This window comes from Carcharhinus amblyrhynchos, chromosome 19, assembly GCF_965287045.1.
Source record: "Carcharhinus amblyrhynchos chromosome 19, sCarAmb.v2.hapA, whole genome shotgun sequence".
Lineage (NCBI taxonomy): Eukaryota > Metazoa > Chordata > Chondrichthyes > Carcharhiniformes > Carcharhinidae > Carcharhinus > Carcharhinus amblyrhynchos.
The window spans coordinates 1,626,915-1,652,809 of NC_137342.1; the positions used below are offsets into that span (position 1 = coordinate 1,626,915).

The 25,895-nt window shown below is 46.8% G+C and overlaps 1 protein-coding gene across 1 annotated transcript in view; it reads right to left on the bottom strand.

Moving 5' to 3' along the window:
* Nucleotides 1–334: 334 nt before the first annotated feature.
* The window catches only part of LOC145355578 (dynein axonemal heavy chain 3-like), a 507,454-nt gene continuing 481,893 nt past the window's right edge, over nucleotides 335–25,895 (bottom strand). The window contains 12 exon segments of the mRNA XM_080207828.1: nucleotides 335–491; nucleotides 2,495–2,555; nucleotides 4,661–4,771; nucleotides 6,595–6,768; nucleotides 7,678–7,770; nucleotides 10,161–10,343; nucleotides 12,011–12,109; nucleotides 13,797–13,889; nucleotides 14,826–15,086; nucleotides 17,995–18,132; nucleotides 18,428–18,721; nucleotides 24,421–24,497. Coding sequence (XP_080063954.1) covers nucleotides 346–491; nucleotides 2,495–2,555; nucleotides 4,661–4,771; nucleotides 6,595–6,768; nucleotides 7,678–7,770; nucleotides 10,161–10,343; nucleotides 12,011–12,109; nucleotides 13,797–13,889; nucleotides 14,826–15,086; nucleotides 17,995–18,132; nucleotides 18,428–18,721; nucleotides 24,421–24,497 — 1,730 coding nt within the window. The 3' untranslated portion in view covers nucleotides 335–345.

Genomic DNA, 25,895 nt, shown 5'->3' on the forward strand with positions numbered 1-25,895 from the left:
AGAGGAATAGATAGGGTGGATTCTCAGGGGTTATTTCCCAGGGCTGAAATGGTCGCTACGAGAGGACACAGGTTTAAGGTGCTGGGGAGCAGGTACAGAGGTGATGTTAGGGGTAAGTTTTTCACTCAGAGGGTGGTGAGTGAGTGGAATCGGCTGCCGTCGGTGGCGGTGGAGGCGAACTCGCTGGGGTCTTTTAAAAGACTTCTGGATGAGTACATGGGATTTAATGGGATTGGGGGTTAGATAGGTCTATGGATTGGTAGGTATGGATGTGATCGGCGCAACTTGTGGGCCGAGGGGCCTGTTTGTGCTGTAGTGTTCCATGTTCTATGTTCTACACAATGATCAGTAATCAAGTTGACACAAGCAGGCCACTCCTCTGATAACCCAGTGATTCTGAGGCTGGTCAGATGGTAACTCAATGGTCAGAATGTAGTTGGTGGAATGACCGGTGGTGGAGAGATTCCCTCTCCGAACACTCGTCTTGTAAACTGTGGAACAAGGAATTGGAAAGAAATCAGCCAGTCTGTCTCCGGACTTCAATAATAACATCCACATGACACTGTGTGGGGGAACAGTCTGTTCCAATACTTCTAATTAGACAAGCAATTAGGGAAGCTTTCATCAATTATAAATGAAAAGCTAATATCCTCTGTTTGGCAATTTAGTAATGAGGATTCATCAAATTACACCAACTCAGAGAAAACTGTAGCAATCACATCTGAGGAGAGAGTGGGGCAGTGGGATTAGTTTGGGATTGATACAGGGCTATGAGGAGAGAGTGGGGCAGTGGGATTAGTTTGGGATTGATACAGGGCTATGGGGAGAGAGTGGGGCAGTGGGATTAGTTTGGGATTGATACAGGGCTATGGGGAGTGAGCGGGGCAGTGGGATTAGTTTGGGGATTGATACAGGGCTATGAGGAGAGAGTGGGGCAGTGGGATTAGTTTGGGATTGATACAGGGCTATGGGGAGAGAGCGGGGCAGTGGGATTAGTTTGGGATTGATACAGGGCTATGGGGAGAGAGTTGGGCAGTGGGATTTGTGTAGGGTTGGCCAGATACTAACTGGGCACTGTCCAAAATGTGCTATGGGGGGGGGGCGTGTACCGGATATTGCGAGGGGATACCTGGGTGGGAGTTGTCCATGACTCACTCTGCTCGAATGCTGCATTTCCCTATGCTCTAAGACAGGTTTGTTTGCTCGGGGCAGACGTGGGACACCAGTCAGGTTTTAACTGTCCCACCTTCACCATATGGTGAAAGGGGATTTTCACAGTGGGAGGCAGGGGACTGTCTCTGGAACACCGACCTGATAATGAGATGTTAATGAAGCTCGTCACGCTGAATGACACTGATAGAGAAGGGGCCAGTCACGTCAGTGTTCACATTGATATAAAACCCCAGATGTGAAGAGGGGTGAAAAATCCCAGTCCTCATCCCGAGCTCAGTATCCCGCCTCGAACTGTATCCACTTGGTGCATATCGATACATGTCCTGTTTGTGAACCGAAATCCCACTCACCTGATGAAGGAGCAGTGCTCTGAAAGCTCGTCCTACCAAATAAAACTGTAACCTGGTGTTGTGAGACTTCTTACTATATATCCTGTTCCTCAGTCAGTGTCTCAGGGTGAAGCAGACTGTTCCTAGTCTCCCCGTTCCACATTCTCACCATCAGACAGGCTGCTTCACTCTATCTGTGTCAATCTTTGTCCCTTTCCCTGGCTGTGCTCACCTGCTGCTGATACCTTTATCCATGTCTTTGTTCATTGGAAACTCGTGTTGTCTCCAGCCTCCCATTTTATACCATCAGGAATGTGAACTTATTGAGCATCTGCTTCCTGTTAGCTGGCACCAGATCCCAGTCACCCGGCAGTCCTGTGCCTATTTGTCCAGTCCCTTAAAATACCACATTCTCGTCATTCAGCCTCCATCCCACCCGAACTCGACTCCATCCTCCTGCCCAACCAATCCCCCCCCGAACGCTCTGCTGTGACTCAGACCTGTTCTCCATTCCCTCTCTGTTACACTAATGGCAGGTGACTCAGAGTCAAACTCTGCAACTCCGGAATCTCCTCCACCTGCCTCAGCACCCCTCAAACCTTCCCTCAAACCGTCCCTCAAATCGTCCCTTAAACCCTCGCTCAAACCCTCGCTCAAACCTTCCCTCAAACCCTCCCTCAAACCATCCCTCAAACCTTCCCTCAAACCTTCCCTCAAACTCTCCCTCAAACTCTCCCTCAAATCCTCCCTCAAACCATCCCTCAAACCCTCCCTCAAACCCTTCCTCAAACCCTCCCTCAAACCCTCCTCTTTGACCTGGATTCTCCAGTGTCCTCGTCCTTCAGTTGAGCAGTTATTTTGTGAGTTTTGTCTGTTTGCCTATTCTTCTTTGATAAAACATTTCTGTATAAAAGCAAGTTGTTTTCAGTAAAGGTTATTTGTCGTTAAAATGCAATGTTCTCAAGATTAGAATTAAAAATACACCGTGTTACCTGGACATCCATAAACAGATTCTTCCTGAAATGATAATTTTTCACCTGGTTTGAGCCAGATCTGTCTGAGGATTAAGGTTTCATACGGACAGATAGAACAAGGAACCGCACTCAGGGGATGTGCCCAAAGACAGACTGCAATCCCAGCATTATACCTGATACCTTCCTGTCTACTGACACACCTGTATCCACCCCTGCCCAGATTCTCCAGGCTCGCTGCTCCCTAATCTTCAACTGATCCCAGTTCCATGGGAGCTGCTCTGAAACGTGTAAAATACACTGTCTGATCCACTCTGACCAAGTCCCACCATTCCCTGTAAATCATCTTGAATTATAAGCAGTGAAACATGTTGATCTTATTTACTGATAGGGAGGCACGATGTGGAGATGTCAGTGTCGGACTGGGGCGGGCACAGTGAGAAATCTCACAACACCAGGTTAAAGTCCGACAGGTTTATTTGGAATCTCGAGCTTCCGGAGCACTTCCCTCAGGTGAAGGAGCAGCGCTCCAAAAGCTCACGATTCCAAATAAACCTGTCGGACTTTAATCTGCTGCTGTGAGACTTCTCACCGATAAGAGGAAGAAACTCCTCCCTACTGATTTCTGAAGGTGAGCTGTCAGGAGACTGGTGTTCTCAGGGTGGCACAGTGGTTAGTGCTGCTACCTCACAGCGCCAGGGACATGGGTTCAATTCCCAGCCTGGGCCACTGTCTGTGCAGAGTCTGCACATCCTCCCCGTGTCTGCGTGGGCTTCCTCCGGGTGCTCTGGTTTCCTCCCACAGTCCAAAAGACATACTGGTTAGGATACATTGGGCCGTGCTTTCCCTCAAACAGGCCCCCGACTGTGGCGACTAGGGGATTTTCACAGTAACTTCATTCCAATTTGTGACGCTAATCAGTAAACTTAAGCAGATCAACTTGTCAGACTCAGAACTGAGGCTGGGGGCAGGGTGATCACCAGTCAGGGGAGGCTGTGATTGGGAAAGGGATTGCAAATATGGAGGGTAGAGTCCTGGGACAGCAGTGGCCTTGGTTCCTTTTGTGGATGCTGGGGTTTCTCTCCCACCAATAGGACTGACTGCTTACCTTTCCGACATCTATACTCGTGGACAAGCCAATCATTTACTTCACAGGAGCCTGGTACCCACAATCTGTCAGCGCACTGACGGGCTTTAACATTGGGCGGCACAGTAGCACAGTGGTTAGCACGGCTGCTTCACAGCTCCAGGGACCTGGGTTCGATTCCCGGCTTGGGTCACTGTCTGTGTGGAGTTTGCACATTCTCCTCGTGTCTGCGTGGGTTTCCTCTGGGTACTCCGGTTTCCTCCCACAGTCCAAAGATGTGCGGGTTAGGTTGATTGGCCATGATAAATTGCCCCTTAGTGTCCTGAGATGTGTAGGTTAGAGGGATTAGCGGGCAAATGTGTAGGGATCTGGGGATAGGGCCTGGGTGGGATTGTGGTCAGTGCAGACTCGATGGGCCGAAGAGCCTCTTTCTGCACTGTAGGGTTCGATGATTCTATGTCTATTGAGGCAGCACTTGTTCAAGTGCCTGGTAATGACCATCCCACCTGAGACAGAACCTAGCCATCTCCTCTTGTCATTAGCACTGTTAAACCCTACCCCATCAATATGTTGAGGGTTCCATTCACCACAAACCAAACTGGACAAATGGAGTATTTTGTCTTTTTAATTCTTTCTCAGGAAGTGGGTGTCACTGGCTTGGCCCTTCAGGGAGTGAGCTGCCTTCTTGAGCTGCTACAGTCCCTAAGGTGTAGGTACAGCCGCTGTGCTGTTAGGGAGGGTGAAGGGACGGCGATATATTTGCAAGACGGCGAGAAACTTGGAGATGATCTGTTGGAGAGTTGGTACTGATTCAATGGGCTGAATGGCTTCCTCCTGCACTGTAGGGATTCTATGAATCTATTAGCACTAGACCGATTAGGAAATATTTCACTCTAATCATTACCGAACTCCTGGAGCTTTCCCTATTCCAGCACCTTCACTGTAGGGACTCTAACTCATCCCTTACTCGAGGGTAATATAGATAATGGTCCTGCCAGCGACACTGCATGTCTGACAAATAACAATCGGTGCATTAGCTTAGCTTAACTAAACTCGGAAACATTTATAAATGTGCTTCAAACAATCGAAGGTCAGGATACGATTGGTAGATTATCATAGAGAACTTTAGGAAGAGATTCTCCAATCCTGTGCTTTTTACGATCCCATTGTGCTCCTTCCATATACAGACCATTGATATAAACTCCATCTAGCTAAAGATGAAAAGAAAATAATAATAAAATGTTACGAGAATTTCTTCTTGTCATTAGAGGTGATGTGGGGAGCGTAGGGAGTTATCCCTGGGAGAACGGGCATGGCACAAATACTGTTGAGTCTAGCAATATATTACCTTTCTTGGGAGTCCTTGGATTCGGTGATTTAAGGAATGCTCAACACTCTAGGTGCTGCCAGGAGTTGGCAGCATGGCACACGGACTTTGCCACATTAACCTACTCATCTTTATTGAAAATACTGTGGGTAGTTGGGAAAAGCTCCAGAAGGAGTGGTGCGTTCATTATGGTGTTGTACTCTCTGATAAATCAATAAAGGTACAGATTTTTACCCTACTAAACCTCACGGACTCAAGGCCATCAAAAAATTTGAATCATTTATTTTTCCAGACAGACTCCGAGACAATCCTGAAAAAATCCAAGAGCGTTTGTTTCCTGGTAGGAAACTTAATTCTTGATAGCCGATAACTGCCAATCTCCAGATGCAATTTTACAACTCATCCACTTCAGCCTGGCTAAATAAAGTTCCGTCTCTGGGTCGGAATTACTGGCTTTATGAGTCTTGTCACAGGTGACATGGTGGCATGGTGGTTAGCACAGCTGCCTCACAGTGCCAGAGACCCAGGTTCGATTCCTGGCTTTGGTCACTGTTTGTGTGGAGTTTGCACATTCTCTCCGTGTCTGCATGGGTTTCCTCTGGGTGCTCCGGTTTCCTCCCACAGTCCAAAGATGTGCAGGTTGGGTGCATTGGCCATGTTAAATTCTCTCTCAGTGTACCTGAATGGGTGCCGGAATGTGGTGATGAGTGGATTGTCACACTAACTTCATTGCAGTGTTAATGTAGGCCTATTTGTGACACTAATAAGTAAACTTTACTTGTATTGTCTTTGGGTTTTCCTGACAGTACTGGTCACCTTGGGTATCCCAAAAACAGGGACTCAGAACTTTTTGGGGAGAATCCCGGCCCAAATCTTTTCTCTGTTGGCTGGACGGCTGGTTTGTGATGCAGAGCGACACTAACAATGTGGGTTCAATTCCCACACCAGCTGAGGTTATTCATAAAAAGTGCTGGGGAGCAGGTACAGAGGAGGTGTCAGGGGTAAGTTTTTCACTGAGGGTGGTGAGTGAGTGGAATCGGCTGCCGTCAGTGGTGGTGGAGGTGAACTTGCTGGGGTCTTTTAAAAGACTTCTGGATGAGTATATGGGATTTAATGGGATTGAGGGTTATAGTAGGTAGGGACATGATTGGCGCAACTTGTGGGCCGAAGGGCCAGTTTGTGGTGTATATTTTCTATGCTCTAAAGGCCCCAGCTTCTCAACCTTGCCCCTTGCCTGGGGTGTGGTGATCCTCAGGTTAAATCACCACCAGTTAGTCTCTCCCTCAAAGGGGAGAGCAGCCAATGGTCATGAGGGACAAGGGAGACTTTAGTTTACCTCGATGGACCTGGACATATTTGAGTCAAGAAATGGGATTCAGGGTTATTCGGAATCAGAATGGGAGGAAACACCAAAAACCTCCGTATGGTGAAAGTGGAGGTGAAGGTGGAATCTCTCATAGTTGGATAGGGATAGTATTAGTGGAGACCCGCCATACTGAGGGAATCTGAGCAATGTCCCCAATACTGATCGCACATCAAGCTGATCTCTGAAAGATAGATAGGCGGCAAAGTCCATTGTATCATTTACCACGAACCATAAGGAATCTACCAAGTGAACCGAGTTTCAGTTGGATAGATATGAGGTGAAAATGGCAGGATGGAGGATGGTGTTTGTACAGTAATGTGTGGTTAGAAAACGAGTCTCACCGGTGGAGCTGGCATGTCATCATTCTGGTTGGTCACATCGAACTGGAAGCCGAGATGATCAATCGGTATTTGGTATTTCCTGGCATAGTTCTGGAGAACACCGGTTAGGAAGCTCTGAGTGAAGTATAACCCAGACAGCCAGAAGACAATTGGGGTTCCATTATCAATCCAACTCTGAAATAGATCAGAACAGTATACAGATTAAATGAAGATATGAAATAGCAGCATCGGGCCATCTCCCCCAGCTTGATCAGTTTGGCTTCAACTGAGCCAAACACTTGTTTCCTATTAGGGTGGCACAGTAGCACAGTGGTTAGCACTGCTGCTTCACAGCTCCAGGGACCTGGGTTCGATTCCCGGCTTGGGTAACTGTCTGTGTGGAGTTTGCACATTCTCCTCGTGTCTGCGTGGGTTTCCTCCGGGTGCTCTGGTTTCCTCCTACAGTCCAAAGATGTGCGGGTTAGGTTGATTGGCCATGCTAAGAAATTGCCCCTTAGTGTCCAGGGATGTGTAGGTTAGAGGGATTAGTGGGTATAACATGTAGGGATATGGGGGTAGGGCCTGGGTGGGATTGTGTTCGGTGCAGACTCGATGGGCCGAAGGGCCTCTTTCTGCACTGTAGGGTTCTATGATTGACACATTCTGCGACTTACCTTTTGCCACTATTGGCAGACTTCAGTCCTGAATGGCACCATTGACACCCGCTTTGTCTTATATCCATGACATTTTAGTCAATCTCTCCTCAACTCTGACCTATCCCTGATCGTTCCTCCCCAACCCACTCTCCAACTATATAAATTGATCACATTTCTAACCCTCTCCCAAACAAAACCATGGACTTGAAACATTAACTCTATTTCTGTCCCCACAGTTGCTGCCAGACCTGCCAATCCAGCATTTCTTTTGTTTTTATGTTTGTATTTAGGGAGTATTCTGAATGTGGAAAACTTGTCCAATGGAAGGTACAGGAGTATTTTCACACACAAACTGATACGGAGACAAGAGGTGATATTATAGGGTTAGGGTTGAGCTGTAGAGGTTTAAGGAGAGGTAGATTCAGTTACAAACATTGTTTCTCTGTACCTGAAAGAATTGAATTCTGGACAGAAGGTCAGTGATGTAACTGCCCAGCGGCTTCAGTGACGGGTAGGATTTTGCTGACCACAATGTGGGAACCTGTGAAATAGAAGCATCGATTAAACTCTGAGTGAAATGATGCACACCGCACAGACTTACAATTCCATTACTCACCAAACTGTCTCCATTATCCATTACTCTCAATGTGGGCCGCACACTGTCTCATAGAGTCATCGAGGTTTACAGCATGGAAACAGGCCCTTCGGCCCAACTTGTCCATACCGCCCTTTTTTGTTAAAACCCTGAAGCTATTCCCAATTGCCCACATTTGGCCCATATTCCTCTATACCCATCATAACCATGTCGCTATCTAAATGCTTTATAGAACAAAGAAAAACTACAGCACAAACAGGCCCTTCGGCCCACAAATTGCGCCCAACATGTCCCTACTTACTAGGCTTACCTATAATCCTCTATCTTACTAAGTCCCATGTAATATGTTCTTCTACTTATCCAAAAGTCTCTTAAAAAACCCTATTGAATCCGCCTCCACCACCACTGCTGGCAGCCGATTCCACTCACCCACCACCCTCTGAGTGAAAAAAGACAAAATTCTACTCGCCTCTGGCAACTTGTTCCAGACACTCACCACCCTCTGTGTGAAAAAATTGCCCCTCTGGACACGTTTGTATTTCTCCCCTCTCACCTTAAACCTATGCCCTCTAGTTTTAGACTCCCTTGCCTTTGGGAAAAGATATTGACTATCTAGCTGATCATTATTTTATATTATATTGTATTATAATATTTTATATTATAATGCCTCTCATTATTCTATAGACCTCTATAAGTTCACCCCTCAGCCTCCTACATTCCAGAGAAAAAAGTCCCAGTCTATCCAGCCTCTCCTTATAACTCAATCCATCAAGTCCCGGTAGCATCCTAGTAAATCTTTTCTGCACTCTTTCTAGTTTAATAATATCCTTTCTATAATACGGTGACCAGAATTGCACACAGTATTCCAAGTGTGGCCTTACCAATGTCTTGTATAACTTCAACAAGACATCCCAACTCCTGTATTCAATGTTCTGACCAATGAAACCAAGCATGCCGACTGCCTTCTTCACCACTCTGTCCACCTGTGACTCCACTTTCAAGGAGCTATGAACATGTACCCCTAGATCTCTGTGTTCTGTAACTCTCCCCAACACCCTACCATTAACTGAGTAAGTCCTGCCCTGGTTCAATCTACCAAAATGCATCACCTCCCATTTGTCTAAATTAAACTCCAACTGCCATTTGTCAGCCCAGTGGCCCAATTGATCAAGATGCTGTTGCAATTGGAGATAACTTTCTTCACTGTCCATCATGCCATCAATCACAGTGTCATCTGCAAACTTACTAACCATGCCCCCTATATTCTCATCCAAATCATTAATATTAATGACAAATAACAGTGGACCCAGCACTGATCCCTGAGGCACATCGCTGGTCACAGGCCTCCAGTTTGAAAAACAACTCTCTACAACCACCCTCTAGCTTCTGTCAAGAAGCCAATTTTGTTTCCATTTAGATACCTCACCCTGGATCCCATGAGATTTAACTTTATCAACAACCAACCATGCGGTACCTTGTCAAAGGCCTTGCTAAAGCCCATGTAGACAACATCTACTGCACTGCCCTCATCTACCTTTTTAGTGGAGTTTTTTTTAAACTAGACCTTATTCTTGTGACATATCCTCACTATTAGGGAACCTATAAGCTCCTGCCACAAGTGACTTCTTATCTTTACCATTTCTCATCCTGACCCAAACTGACTTTCCGTTGATCTTTAAAATTCAGTTTATTAAACTCTGATACAAACGTCATCCTTTATTAACAGAGCAAATCCCTTCACCTTTACCTTACTTCCTGTCCTTCTGAAATATTGGGTACTCTTGAATATTTAGGAACCTTATTTTCTCATCTTGCAGCTATGTCTCTGTCATAATTTATTCCTTTATAAATTGTTGATAAATATTGATTTCTGTTTGAGCTGCTAATTCAGCTGTTTTGTTATGAATTGGAACAGCTGCCATGAATCATTTTGACCCACGACCATCACTATTGATGTTTGAAAATTCACTCACGGGATGTGGGAGTTGCTGAGCCTGTTTATTGCCCATCCCTAACTGCCCTTGAACTGAGGCCATGCTGAGGATCTGTGTAGGCCAGACCAGGTAAGGACAGCAGATTTCCTTTCTTAAAGGATGTTAATGAACGAGATGGGTTTTTCTGACGATGGTTTCACGGTCATCTGTACAATTTTAATTCCAGATTTTTTTCTTGAATTCGAATTCCACCATCTGCCGTGGTGGGATTCGAACCCAGGTCCCCAGAACATTACCCTGGGTCTCTGGATTGCTAACCCAATGGAAATGAACACCAGGAGGGAATGTCGAACAGAAGCCTGGTCTGATATCACCCATTCTCCAAGAGTCATAATGCCTCACCTTGCCTACAATAATACCGCTGAACATCTCCTCCAGCTGACTCGACATCAGAATGAGACCTCGAATCGCTTTATTGATGTCTCTCAGACTGCTTCTGATGATGGATATCAGACGGTTAAAGTGAAGCAGCTCCTGTACCAGCACTGTGTTCATTGACTCACTGTACTTGGTCGGGTATTTATTCTGTAAATTAAACAGAAATATTAACCTGATGCAGAGAGAGCTCAGAAAGAGAAATAGGGAGGGGAAGAGTAAAACTGAGGGTAGTACCCACCCACCCTCACTCTGCATGCCCCTCCCCACCCCACCCCACAGGCCCCCACCCCACATTCCTCCTCCATCCTACAGGCCTCTACCCATCAGCACCCCCATCCCCACCCCAGAGGCCCCCCCCCACCCCACAGGCCCCCACCCCACATGCCACCTCCACCCCACAGGCCTCTACCCCTCAGCAGCCCCCCTCCACCCCCACCCCTCAGCCCCGCCCCCCCCCGCCCCCACCTTTCTAAACGAGCAGGCTTTTTTTGCCCTCCTCAGCTCTGGGTTCAAGTTGCCCCCTCTCCCATCAATAACCACGCCTTGTTGCTGCCTCAGGTACCTGGCTTTAACCTGGCCTCAGGGTGCCCAGCCTTCCTCAGTCTTGCCCTTGGGATTAAACCCCTGCTGCAGCTCCCCTTGACTCTGACAACCTCTGCTGGCCTCAGCTTGCTGCCTATCTGACCTCTCCTTCCCCTCAGTTGCTCAGCCCATCGGTGCCTGGCAGGGGAGAGTCCAGCCGCCCTGCTGCTCTCACCAGGAGAACTGCTTGACAATGACCTTGTGCTGGATCGCTGGTTCTTTGCCTGGCGACCTTTGCCTCCTCGGTCTTTCAGCCCTGGGTCAGAAATTGCCTTTTTTTATACTTTCGGTTGCTGACCAACTCTCTTCAGCCCTGGCCTGGGGGCTGAGAGTCACTCTGCTTCTCCCCTTGACAATCTCTGGCCTGCGCCTGCCCTCCTTGTTTGGCCCTTGCAGTGTTGCATTCCCGAGGGAAGGTGGATGATCTCGCTGTTGGCTCAGACTGCCTGCCTGCTCATCCGACCTCCTTAACACTGGCTTAGAAACCTGGGCTGTTCCAAACCACCAAAATCTCAATGATCTAGGACAGCTTTCCTGCTCTAACAGGGCTCGATCAATCAGAGGCCAATGTTGCTTTGCACTGTCTGCTGATAGGCTCTCAGAGCCACCAACTATCATGGGCCCCCCCCTCAGAGGTTGGTGTCCCCTTACACCCACTCACAGTAAGTCCACCTCTCCCTCTGGGCAAACCCAGACCTGATAGAGGTTTATAAAATGTTGAGAGGAATAGATAGGGTGGATTCTCGGAGGCTATTTCCCAGGGCTGAAATGGTCGCTACGAGAGGACACAGGTTTAAGGTGCTGGGGAGCAGGTACAGAGGAGATGTCAGAGGTAAGTTTTTCACTCAGAGGGTGGTGGGTGAATGGAATCGGCTGCCGTCAGTGGTGGTGGAGGCGAACTCGCTGGGGTCTTTTAAAAGACTTCTGGATGAGTACATGGGATTTAATGGGATTGGGAGTTACAGATAGTTCTATGGCCTGGTAGGTATGGATATGATCAGTGCAACTTGTGGGCGGAAGGGCCTGTTTGTGCTGTAGTGTTCTATGTTCTATCCCAGTTTGAGTTCAGGCTTCAGTGAGAAACACCGTGTGTCACTGCCTCTGAAACATGATCAAAGAGGCCTGTGTTTCTAACAGTCATTCTGCACAACTAAATTCACAGCACTCTCAATAAACAGAGTAAAATCACAAAGTTCGGTATTTCAGCCTTGTTGATGTGGACTATCTCTCACCATAACATCCTCAGTGTCAAAATCAGGTGGTATTTTGGATAGAATGTCTGTTGCCAGTTCCTGCACAATCTCAGATGATGATCTAACACCTCCCTTTACCTGGAGGAAAGAAACAGTTTGAAATTCAGAAATGATTGTGGGAGCCCAGATCATTGTTAAAATCACAATCTGACATTCAAACAGCCTCCCGTTGAAACGTTGCAATGTTTAATGGCTGTTAACTGACTCTTTGTAATGTGTATTCCTGCACTGTTTATATTCAGAATGTTACAGACTAACTGAGCTGAGCTCTGTACAAATCTGTCAGAGTGAATGAAGGAGGCTACAGGCCAATGAAACATTTCAGTTCGCTGTTCTGGAAAAAGCCAGAGGTATTATAATACTCACAGAGCTCAGATATACGAGGCAGGTTTGTTACACAGAGGGTGGTGGGTGCCTAGAACTTGTTGCCGGGGGAGGTAGTGGAAGCGAATATGATAGTGACTCTTAAGGGGCGTCTGGACAAATACATGAATAGGATGGGAATAGAGGGATATGGTCCCCAGAAAGGTAGGGGTTTTAGTTCAGACGGGGCAGCATGGTCGGTGCATTGGAGGGCTGAAGGGCCTGTTCCTGTGCTGTATTAGAACATAGAACGTAGAACATAGAACGCTACAGCACAAACAGGCCCTTCGGCCCACAAGTTGTGCCGATCATATCCCTACCTACCAGGCCTATCTATAACCCCCAATCCCATTAAATCCCATATACTCATCCAGAAGTCTTTTAAAAGACCCCAGCGAGTTCGCCTCCACCACCACCGACGGCAGCCGATTCCACTCACTCACCACCCTCTGAGTGAAAAACTTACCCCTGACATCTCCTCTGTACCTGCTCCCCAGCACCTTAAACCTGTGTCCTCTCATAGCGACCATTTCAGCCCTGGGAAATAGCCTCCAAGAATCCACCCTATCTATTCCTCTCAACATTTTATAAACCTCTATCAGGTCGCCTCTCAACCTTCGTGTCTCCAGGGAGAAGAGTCCCAGCTCCCTCAACCTATCTTCATAAGGCATGCCTCCCAATCCAGGCAACATCCTTGTAAATCTCCTCTGCACCCTCTCAATAGCTTCCACATCCTTCCTGTAGTGAGGTGACCAGAACTGCGCACAGTACTCCAAGTGGGGTCTGACAAGGGTCTTATAAAGTTGCAGCATTACCTCCCGACTCCTAAACTCAATCCCTCGATTAATGAAGGCCAGTACACCATACACCTTCTTGACCACATCCCCCACCTGCGAGTTGGAGCCACATTGTTTTTGCAGCATCCTCTCTTTGCTATTTTATGTAGATTTCTATTCAAAGTATAAAGCTGTGCATTTCTGTCCCAATTTCACCCAGGCATTCTGATTATGGTGTCTGCCACAAGCTGACAGTCTCACTCTGAGACCTTTCATCAAGGTTAGTAAATCTTGATGAAAGAGGGTTTACTAAAGATGAGTAAACCCTCTTTACTCAGAGGGTAGTAAGGGCGTGGAATGCCCTGCCTGCAGCAGTTGTGGACTCACCAACTTTAAGGGCGTTCAAATGGTCAGTGGATAGGCATATGGATAACACTGGAATAGTTTAGGTTAGAGGGTCATTAGATTTGTTCCACTGGTCGGCGCAACATCGAGGGCCAAAGGGCCTGGACTGCGCTGGAATGTTCTATGTTCTAAATGAGCTGCTGTTCAGGGGAGCCGCTCCTCACAACAGTGACCTACAGTGAGCAGGATTCGAACAGTAAGGAGAGTTAGGTACCACTCACCTCTCGAGGCAGGGTGCTCAGAATCCCATCAAAAAGCTTCTGAGTTTCTTTTTGCTCCTTTGTGATATTTGCATTTTCGTGCAGTCCAAAAACCTAAAGCAGGAAATGATTAGGAAAAGCTGATTGGACACACATCATATTATACAACTAACCTAGACCCTGCTCACTACTGCACATATCGAACCACACCCACAAGATTCACTGTTCGACCTCATCCTGGGCTCCAAGCCCTCAGAGTGGGTGCAGAGGAGATTTACCCGAACTGTATCGGGGTGAAGGAGTTCAGCTGTGCAGAGACTGGAGATGCTGAGTTTGTTCTCCTTAGAGCAGAGAAGGTTACAGGTAACAGGAACAAGTTGGATGTTGGCTGTTTAACTCTTGCTGGAGAGCTGAGTTACTCTTTTCCCTTGGCAACTTGCTGCAGGTGTCAGAATTTCACATTGAATAGCTGAGGTCAGGTTTTCCAGAGCTTAGAAACCCAGCAGCTGACAGGAAATACAAGTGCCTTTCCAGCACTGCTTGTGAGCTAGAAATAACAGGAATGTTTCCCTCCTGGACCCCCAGGGTTAGTCCAGTGCCTCCATCCCCATCCCCAACTGGCCATCTCATACCAACTGAAACATCACAATTTCCAGGCCAACCCATCATCTCCTCACTGAGTGACAATCCAAAACCCTCCCCTGTGATGTCTCTTGGTACCTCCTCCCTCAGGATCTCTCCCTCCCTCCCGGCTCTCTGGTTCTGGCCTGTGGATTTTCTCACCTTTAACCCTGTCCGGCGGATGAGAAGGGGAAAAGTCACTTTGATGTTAAAGGTAACAGGACTTCCATCTTAACCACATTCTGAGCTTTCCAATGTCACTGACAGCCCCTAATCCGCCCCCCATCCCAGCTCCCTGACTATCTGAAAAGATTGGGAATGTGATGCTCTGATTAGATGTGAAAGTTTCCGAGCTGTAGAGTGAGTTCAAAACCGCTCGTCACTGGCCTGCTCACCCACAACCTCCAATCTCACAACTCCTCACTCTACCTCAGGGTCTGCATTGAGGGGTAACTGCTTTATATATTCCAAATAACTCTCGTAGCTGCTCTTTCTGGGGCAGCAGTAGATGCCACTGGGAGAGAACTTGTAGCAGTCGTCACTGATAACACTTTGACAGTAGGAGCTCTCCAGGAGGCTGAGGAGAAGTCGCCGGTCGTGGTCATCTATCACACGGCCACCATAGTTACACTCGCCCGTAAGGTAGATCAGCGCGTCGAAAGGAACCTGACTGTATTCGTTCAAAAATATCTGTGGAAATATCACAATGGGAAAGATACTTCAATCACTCTCCAATTCCTATCTGAAATGTCATTGTCTGGCTAATGTCAGAGCTGAGTGTTGTGAGACTTCTTATAATATTAGAGGAACACAGGTATTATAAAGAAGCATAAAGAACAACCCAGCACGGGAAACAGGCCCTTCGGCCCAACGAGCCCGCGTCGCCATCTTAACAAAGCATTTTCCTACACCTACCCTGCCCCGTGTGTATGCGTATGGTACCCCCATTGTAACCAGATTCAGGGGAGAATAATTTAGGGACAATTTGTTACACCAGTCAGCCTAAGAGCACATCTTTGGGATGTGGGAGGAAACTGGAGCACCTGGAGGAAACCCACGCAACCACAGGGAGAATGTGCAAACTCCCCCAGACACTGGTCCAAATCCATGTATCTGCACAGCAAACAGTGATAGTCACTGAGCTGTTGTGGTGCCCATCTGCTGGTCCAGTTTTAAGCACACACAACGACACGAAGTACTAGGCCACTCTTGAAACATCCAAGAGCAGCCCACGCACGACCCACCGTGTGCATGCCCCTCGTTAATGACATCTATCTCTGGACATCTCCATGTGTTTCCCAGGCAAAGCAGCATTCCGTTAGTATACTCTGGAGTGAGTGTTAGTCTAGATTACACATTCCTGGAGTTGCTGTGTCTCAGAGTGGCAGCACTCCCACATCAAAAGGTGCTGAGTTTAACTCTCACTTCAGGGGTTTGAGCAAACAGTCCGGCCTGACATTGTAGTGTGGATGTGGAGATGCCGGCGTTGGACTGGGGTAAACACAGTAAGAAGTCTGACAACACCAGGTTAAAGTCCAACCGATTTATTTGATAGTAAACTCACTAGCTTTCGGGTTAGTCCCTTCGTCAGGTGAATGGAGAGTTCTGGCCTCAGGCAGAGCATATAAAGCACAGACAGTTTACAGATTACTGATTAGAATGCGAATCTTTACACCTAGCCTGCTGTTCAAGTCTTAAAGTGGCTGATAATGTGAGTGGAAGGAGCACTGATCACAGGTTAAAGAGATGTGTATTGTCTCCAGACAGTACAGTAAGTGAGGTTTTGCAAACCCAGGCAAGTCACGGGGGTTACAGATAGTGTGACATGAACCCAAGATCCCTGTTGAGACCGTCCTCGTGTGCGGAACTTGGCTATCAGTCTCTGCTCAGCGACTCTGCGCTGTCGTGTGTGGCGTTTCTGTGGGCAAAAGCAGGAGTCCTGGGTGGTGGTCTGCCTCCCTGGAGCTGGGGTACAGGATGTGTTGGAGAGGGTAGAGGGAATCTTGAAGGGCCAAGGGACCCAGGCGGATGTAATTATACACGTAGGAGAGAAGGACGTAGGAAGGAAGAGTAGGGGGGAAATACGTAGGCAGTTCAGGGAGTTGGGAGCCAGGCTGAAGTGCAGGGCCTCCAGGGTGGCGATCTCTGGGCTGCTGCCAGTGCCCAGCAATAGCAGGGATAAGAATAATGAGATCCTGCAGCTGAATGCGTGGCTGAGGGATTGGTGCAGGACAGAGGGTTTTAGTTTTATTGACCATTGGGAAGTCTTTGCAAAGGAAGGGCACTTGTATAAGAGGGATAGGGAACATTTAAATGGGAAGGGTATACGTATTTCAGCTGGGAGGCTGGCTGGAGTGTTTCGGCAGTGTTTAAACTAATATGGAGGGGGGGTGGGGAGGAGAGAGACAGCCCAGGCACTGGGACTGGAGGTCAGGGTAAGTCTAGATGATAGGAAAATCTCCCAGAAGGAGGATCCAAGTGGGCCTGAGGGTCTTCAGTGCATCTGTTTTAATGTGAGGAGTGTGACGGGTAAGACGAATGAACTTAGGGCCTTGATGTTCTTTGAAAGCCGCCTTGGAGAATATTTACCCGCTCATTTATAACCTGGGCTGTTTGGGTGCTCAGTTGGTTCTCCAGCGGTGTTCCTCTGCCTTTTTGTTTTTATATTATTACCATCATTACCGGTGCGATTAGATGGGACTTGGATGGGGTATGTGCTGGGGGCTTGTCCCTTGTCCACGGAGCTGCCCTGAGCCCAGTCATGTTGGAATGTACATGTGAGCAATGTGTGGATCTGGGTTTGTTTGCTATGTGAGATGTAAGAAAATTTTCAATAAACATGTCAAAAAACAATATCCTTGGTCATCAATCGGGGGGAATCAAGGCTGGAAGCCTAGCAAGGGTGAGGGGTGTCTGGAGATCTCTAGAGGTAGAGAGATTCTTCCCGCTCAGAAAGGGCAGCAGGACTAGAGGGCACAGCCTCAAGATAAGGGAGGTGCAGTTTCGAATCGAGTTGAGGAGGAACTTCTTCACTCAAAGGGTGGTGAATCTGTGGAATTCTCTGCCCGTTGAAGTGGTGGAGGCTACCTCGCTAAATATATTTAAGTCACGGGTAGATAGATTTCTGACAGACAGGGGAATTAAGGGTTATGGGGAGAAAGCGGGAAATTGGAACTGATCCACTTCAGATCAGCCATGATCTTATTGAATGGCGGGGTAGGCTCGAAGGGCTAGATGGCCTACTCTTGCTCCTATTTCTTATGTTCTTACGTAAAAACTGTCTTGCATCTGTTTCCCCAACTAATTTATATCAGATTACTAGTATTTGCAATGATTAAATGGGTAGTAATTAGTTAACTAAATAATAAACTGCACTAGTCAAAACTACTCAAATGCGACATTTGCTGAAAAGCTCTCTGACATATCCTGAGGATGTGGAAGGTTGTATATAAATGCAATTCTCTCTTCTAACTCAGAGGGGAAAGGGTCACCATCGGAACAAAGGTGACACTGTTCAAAAAGGGTCCATATTTCACCATTGCTGAACACATTAGTTAATTAGCATCAGAATTTCAATTTGCTCCTGACTGTCACATACCTGGAGTTGCTTTGCACTGATTCTCAGATCAGACTCATTAAACTCATAAGGTACATTCCAGCCCAGAGAACCAAACATCCGCCGTTCTTGGATGAGCGCATGGAAGAAACACAAGGCAAATAGAAGCTTTTCCCACACCTGTGAATGAAAATAACTGAAATAAAAATCCAGAGCTGCTTCGGAATTATAACTCATCTCTTTCAAAGGACAATTACAAACAAAACCAATCATTTGCCTGTCTCCGATAGGGTTAAATACAGAAGGTAAGAGTTTTGGAACAGTGAATAATCCAGGATTAATCTACTTTCTGTGGATGGAGAGAATCTGTGACCCTCTTCCAACCCCTATCTCAATACTCAGACAGTGTGAGTGAGACAGGGATTGGATTCCACACTGGGGGAACACTTAGCTGTGGAATCTCAGCAGGTCGTACCTCCGGCTTATTGCAGCCATTAAAGAAATGTGGGTCAGAGATGGGATCGTTCAGGTATGACCGTAGCAGGTTTGCTCGGAGTCCCTGTGGTGGCTCATTGGTCATTTTGATTCCGTTCTGTAACATGGAGACAGGGAAGTCTCTGGATGGATAGCTGGTGAGCCACAGGCGGAATTCCGGCTTCGTTCTGTCGCTGTCGGTGATTACTTCTTCACAGATCCGCTCCAACTCAGGCAGCCAGCTACTGGCAAGGTGACAATTCTGAAGAACCACCCAAGTCCCTTCCTCGGCAGCCTGGAAAACAAGAAAGCAGAGCAGAGACCAGGCTGGTTAGCTGTCTGTACAAACTACTGAACCCAACTCAACCCAAATAAACCCCACAATTGACTTACTCGTTTACATGGATCACTGAGAATACTAGAGTATAAGATAAATAATGTAACGTGTAGCTGGTCTGATCAGTAAGATCGCAGATGACACAAAAATCAGTGCAGTTGCGGATAGTGAAAAGATAGTCAGAGGATACAGCAAGATATAGACCAGTCGGAGACTTGGGCAGGGATATGGCAGATGGAGTTTAATCCCAGACAAATGTGAGATAATGCATGTAGGTTCAATGCATGTAGGAATTATACAGCAAATGGTAGAACACTTAGGAGTAATGACAGAGAGATCGGGGTGTACATGCCCACCGATCACTGAAAGTGGCAACTCAGGTGGATAAGTTAGTCAAGAAAGCATACAGGATGATTGCCTTCATTGATCAAGGCACTGAGTATAAAAATTGGCAGGTCATGCAAAAGCCGTACAGAACCTTAGTTAAGCCTCATTTAGAATATTGTGTACAATTCTGGTCACCACACTACCAGAAGGAAGTGGATACTTTGGAGAGGGTACAGAAGAGGTTTACCAGGATGTTGCCTGGTCTAGAGGGTATTAGCTATGAGGAGAGATTGGATAAACTCGGTTTGTTCTCACTGGAACGACAGAGGTTGAGGTTGACTGATAGAAGTTTACAAAATTATGAGGGGTATGGACAGAGTTAATAGTCAGATGCTTTTTCCTAGGGGTTTAAGGTGCATGGGGAAAAGTTTAGAGGAGATGTGCGGGGCAGGATTTTGTACACAGAGGGCAGTGAGTACTTGGAACGTGCTGCCCGGGGAGGTGGTGGGAGCAGGTACGCATTTAAGGGACAACTAGGTGAATACATGAATAGGATGGGAATGGGTGTACACGGACTCTGTAAGTGCGTATGGTCTTAGTTTAGGCAGGCATCATGATCGGTGCAGGTTTGGAGGGCTGAAGGGCCCGTTCCTGTACTGTACTGTTCTTTATGTGTTATCTTTATGAATCTGTAAAGATATAGTTGAAGTGAAGGAGTAGTGTATTAAAGTTCAGCTTTTCCTGATTAATGGATGTTTTATTCTTTTGTATCAGCTGGGATTGTAACAATTCTGTATACAAAATGCAGATCAGATCCAACCCAGCCAATTACTGCCCAGTCTACTCTTGATCATCAGTAAAGTGATGGAAGGGGTCACTAACAGTGCGATCCAGCAGCACCTGCTCAGCAATAACCTGCTCAGTGACGCCCAGTTTGAGTTCCGCCCGAAGTCACTCCGTTCCTGACCTCATTACAGCCTTGATCCAATCTTGGACAAAAGAGCTGAGGTTAGGTGAGAGTGACAGCCTCTGACATCAAGGCAGCATTTGACCTAGCATGGCATCAAGGAATCCTAGCAAAACTGGAATCAATGGGTATCACAAGCAAACTCTTCGCTGGTTGAAATCTTGGCACAAAGATCAATCATCTCAGCCCTGGGACATCATTGCAGGCATTGCTCAGGGCGGTGTCCTAGGCCCAACCATTTTCAGCAGCTTCTTCAATGATCTTCCACCTCTTATAAGGTCAGAAGTGGGCATGTTCGCTGATACTACACAATGTTCATCACCATTTGTGATTCCTCAGATACTGAAGCAGTTATTGTCGAAATGCAGCAAGATCTGGACTGTATCTAGGTTTGGGTTGACAAGTGTGTGTAACATTTGTGTCACACAAGTGCTAGGCAATGACCAACTCCAACAAGAGAGAATCTGACCCCTTGACATTCAACGGCACGGGGACTTATCAATATCCTGGGGGTTACCATTGACCAGAAACTGGGCTGGACGAGCCATACAAATATTGTGGCTTCCGTGGCAGGTCGGAGGCTGGGAATCCTGTGGTGAGTAACTCACTTCCTGACTTCCCAAAACAAGGCATAAGTCAGGAGTGTGATGGAGTACTGCCTGGATGAGTAAGACTCTAACAACATTCAAGAAGCTCAACACCATCCAGGAAAAAGCAGCCCCCTTAATTGGCACCCCTTCCACAAGCAGGAACTCACCAGGATTTATAAAACTAGCAGCAGATCCTTAGGATCATCATCATTGGAAAGTTTCCCACTAATTCACTCATCATCCTGACTTGGAATTATATCCATTCCTTCAGCTGGGTCAAAATCCTGGAATTCCCTAACAGTAATAAGTCTGACAACACCAGGTTTAAGTCCAACCGATTTATTTGATAGTAAACTCACAAGCTTTCGGGGTTTCCCTTTTCATCAGGTGAAGAGGGAAACCTCGAAAGCTTGTGAGTTTACTATCAAATAAATCGGTTGGACTTTAACCTGGTGTTGTCAGACTTTTTACTGTGTTTACCCTAGTCCAACGCCAGCATCTCCACATCATTTCCTAACAGCACAGTGGATTTGCCTTGAACTGCAGAGGATCAAGACAGCAGCTCACCACCACCTTCTCAAGGGCAGCTAGGGCTGGGTGATAAATGCTGGCCTAGCCAGCAAAACCCACCTTCCCATAAAAGAATAAAAGAAGGACTCAGAGGATAATGTACATGTGCCATGAGCCATTGTTTGAGCAAGGACCCATTATCCCCAAACAACCACTGTAGTGCTCACAGTAGCACAGTGGTTAGCACTGCTGCTTCACAGCTCCAGGGACGTGGGTTCGATTCCTGGCTTGGGTCACTGTCTGTGTGGAGTTTGCACATTCTCCTCGTGTCTGCTTGGGTTTCCTCCAAGTGGTCCGGTTTCCTCCCAAAGTCCAAAGATGTGCGGGTTAGGTTGATTGGCCATGCTATGAAATTGCCCCTTAGTGTCCTGGGATGCGTAGGTTGGGGGGATGAGTGGGTAACTATGTAGGGATATGGGGGTAGGGCCTGGGTGGGATTGTGGTTAGTGCAGACTTGATGGGCTGAATGGCCTCTTTCTGCACTGTAGGGTTCTATGATTCTATGAACCAGTCCTAAACATAAAGAGGCCCTTCAAATATGTGAGGCACCTGTGAGTGACTCAGCTGCTCTGGGAGACGGGAACTCTCTGGGTATCTGGCTCAAACATGCATGATGTGCTCCTGATGATTGCACACCATTTAAAGGCTGAGGAAGTGAAACCCTCTTCAGGGGCTGCTGCCATCAAACTCTCAATGCCACATGTCTGAAAGTGACTGCATCCTGGACTCCAGATTGTAGAGTGTCCACGTGGGAAACTCGTGGATAGAGGGGACATCTGCAGTCTGTACCATGTTCACAGCCTGGAGGTAGAGAGGGGGTATCCACAGGGGAATGCTAATGGTGATGGGTTCAGGGGAGCTCTGAACTCTGCCAGATTACTAAAGGCACTCCTGCAAGCTCTGACCAGCAATGACCTGTGATCCCTGTCAATTGGAGAAGGCACATTTGAGGTTATCATTGATGATCTGGCAGATTTCCAGCAAGGATTTTCTATAAATTCCTCTCTGTTAAAGCTCAGATAGAGTGGCTATGTGGTGAAGCCAATATCAGCCGGATATAAATTGTCCCATTGGGAAGATGCAGCATGGTTTCATGAAGGGAAGGTCATATTTGATTCATTTGGTGGAATTCTTTGAGAACATTATGTGCACAGTGGACAATGGGGAACCTGTGATTGTGGGGTACCTGGATTTCCAGAAGACATTTAACAAGGTGCCGCACCAAAGACTGCTACATAAGATAAAGATGCACAGTGCTATGGGTAATGTATTAGCATGGTTAGTGAACTGGTTAATGAACAGAAAGCAAACAGTGGGGGTAAATGGGTGTTTTTCTGGTTGGCGATCAGTGACTAGTGGTGTGCCTCAGGGATCAGGGTTGGGACCGCAATTGTTTACGATTTACATTGATGATTTGGAGTTGAGGATCAAGTGCAGTGTGTCAAAATTCACAGGTGACACTAAGATGGGTGGCAGAGCAAAGTGTGCAGAGGAGGCTGAAAGTTTGCAAAGGGTAACAGACAGTCTGAGTGGGTGAGGGTCTGGCAGATAGAGTACAATGTTGGTAAATGTGAGGTCATCCATTTTGATAGGAATAACAGCAAAATGGACTATTATTTAAATGGTAAAAAATTGCAGCATGCTGCTGTGCAGAGGGGCCTGGGTGTCCTTGTGCAGGAATCTCAAGGAGTTGGTTTGCTGGTGCAGCAGGTAATTAAGAATGCAAATGGAATTTTGTCCTTCATTGCTAGAGGGATGGAGTTTTAAAACAGCGAGGTTATGTTGCAGCTGTATAAAGTGCTGGTGAGGCCACACCTGGAGTACTGTGTACAGTTTTGGTCTCCTTATTTGAGAAAGGATATACTGGCACTGGAGGGGGAGCAGAGGAGATTCACTAGGTTGATTCCGGAGTTGAGAGGGTTGGATTATGAGGAGAGACTGAGTAGACTGGGGCTATACTCATTGAAATTCAGAAGAATGAGGGGAGATCTTATAGAAATATACAAGATTATGAAAGGAATAGATAAGATAGAAGTTTAAAATTAAAATTTACATCTTGTACAATTACACTTAGCACATCAGATGAGTAAGTTTCAAGTATTATTTCAAACATTATACAAGTTCAAAGGTGTCCCAATGCAGTCCACTTGTTCCCACTGGCAGGTGAAACTAGAACTAGGGGGCATGGCCTCAAAATAAGGGGGAGCAGATTTAGGACTGAGTTGAGGAGGAACTTCTTCACACAAAGGGTTGTGAATCTGTGGAATTCCCTGCCCAGTGAAGCAGTTGAGGCTCCCTCATTGAGTGTTTTTGAGGCAAGAATAGGGAAATTTTTGAACAGTAAAGGAATTAAGGGTTATGGTGAGCAGGCGGATAACAGGGGTGGTGAGATTCAGGATGGGGGGATGTGGTGGTGATGGGGGAGAGGGGCACACAGGTTAAAATATCTGACCCGGTGCTGCCATTGATAAGATTCTGGCAGCAACTTTCCCCCGAGTGACTATTTAATTGCTGATTATTAGCTACCCAGCCAGCAGTATTGATCTCAGCCCCCTCCTCCCTCCTCCCACAAGAACACTGAGGGACAAGAACAAGTCTTGGGGTCTTTCCAGCATGATGCTTTGTGAAATACTCCCTCCTGCCTCCAATTCCTCACAGCTGACCGGAATCCATTCACAGTTTGCAATCCCTACACAGTCCATCAACCCCAGTCTAATCTGCTGACTCCAGTTCTTTCTGAATGCTTAAGGTTCTTGTAATGTTACATTTTTGTCGGGTATTGCACAAGGAGATACAGCCAGCTTCCTCCCAGCCCTCCGGGTGCTCCGGTTCTCTCCCCACAGTCTGAAAGATGAGCTGATTAAGATGCATTGGTCATGCTAAGTTCTCCCTCAATGTACCCGATCAGGGCCGGAGTGTGGCAACTAGGGGATTTTCACAGTTACTTCATTGCAGTGTTAATGTAAGCCTACTTGTGACACAAATAGATAAAATGAATATTTGAATCATATGAACTGTTCTCATTTTGGTTTCTTCCAGGGCTGATGGGGAGGAAACTAGTCCAGGCACTTTGACATGTTTGGGTTTGAGACCATCTCCAGTGGGATATTTTGAACACTGCAATCTCTCAGAGGCTGAGAGATAATTGAGAATGCAGTCAGTGAAAATGAAGTCTTTCATCAAATCGTTACTCACAAACTTACCTTTTCAATCATTTTTCCAGCGATTGGACCTTGTCCCTGGCCAAGGGAGATTGTTTGGAGACTTGGCCCTCCCATTCCTGAAACACATCGTGTAAATTTGAACATTCAGACAACACTTTTCTCATGGACTGAGATATAAAATCATTAATATACTAAACATTCTGTGTATGTTATTCATTTCCTGTCCAAAAACCTTACTACCTGTACCAATTTGTGATATTCATATTAAAAATAGAAACTGCTTATTTAAATGGATTTGTCCATAAACTGTAACAATTTATAAGATCACTATGTTTGGAGCTGTATCTTAAAATTTAGAGTAAAATGAATCGACTCGCGTGACTTGTTCCGCAGTCTGCCTGGGTAACTGATTGTTAATAAGGAATATAAAACCAGAAAACAGGAGTTTCGACAGGTTCCGTAGTAATGAGGAGCTGGGGGGAAGGACCTAGAATAATTGATATTAGTTGATAATAAAGGTTTAATTTGAAAAGCTAAGTTATAACAAGAGAACTCAAAGCTGTGGTGGGTTCCTCCTGCTCTATGTGGGAAGCAAGGCACATTTCCATCCTCTGGGGCCAGCATATGTCTCTAGCTGCAGCTCCCAGAAGCCTGGACTTTGGAGCAGGAACTGTGGCTGGGGACACTGTGGGACATCAGCGAGGTGGAGGGTATCGTGGTTAGCATGTATAGGGGTGGTCACTCCACAGGCTAAGATTCCCCAAGCAGGAAGGGAATGTGTGACCACAAGGCAGAGTAAGGCAGACAGTGTAGGAATCTCCAGTGGCTATTCCCCTGCAAAACATATATACTGCTTTTGATAATGTTGAACATAAAACATAGAACACTACAGCACAAACAGGCCCTTCGGCCCACAAGTTGTGCCGATCATATCCCTACCTACCAGACCATAGAACTATCTGTAACTCCCAATCCCATTAAATCCCATATACTCATCCAGAGTCTTTTAAAAGGCCCCAGCGAGTTTGTCTCTACCACCAGTGACGGCAGCCGATTCCACTCACTCACCACCCTCTGTGTGAAAAACTTACCCCTAACACCTCCTTTGTACCTGCTCCCCAGCACCTTAAACCTGTGTCCTCTCGTAGCAACTATTTCAGCCCTGGGAAATAGCCTCCGAGAATCCACCCTATCTATTCCTCTCAACATTTATAAACCTCTATCAGGTCACCTCTCAACCTCTGTCTCTCCAGGGAGAAGAGACCTAGCTCCCTCAACCTATCTTCATAAGGCATGCCTCCCAATCCAGGCAACATCCTTGTAAATCTCCTCTGCACCCTCTCAATAGCTTCCACATCCTTCCTGTAGTGAGGCGACCAGAACTGCACACAGTACTCCAAGTGGGGTCTGACAAGGGTCTTATAAAGTTGCAGCATTACCTCCCGACTCCTAAACTCAATCCCTCGATTAATGAAGGCCAGTACACCATACGCCTTCTTGACCACATCCTCCAC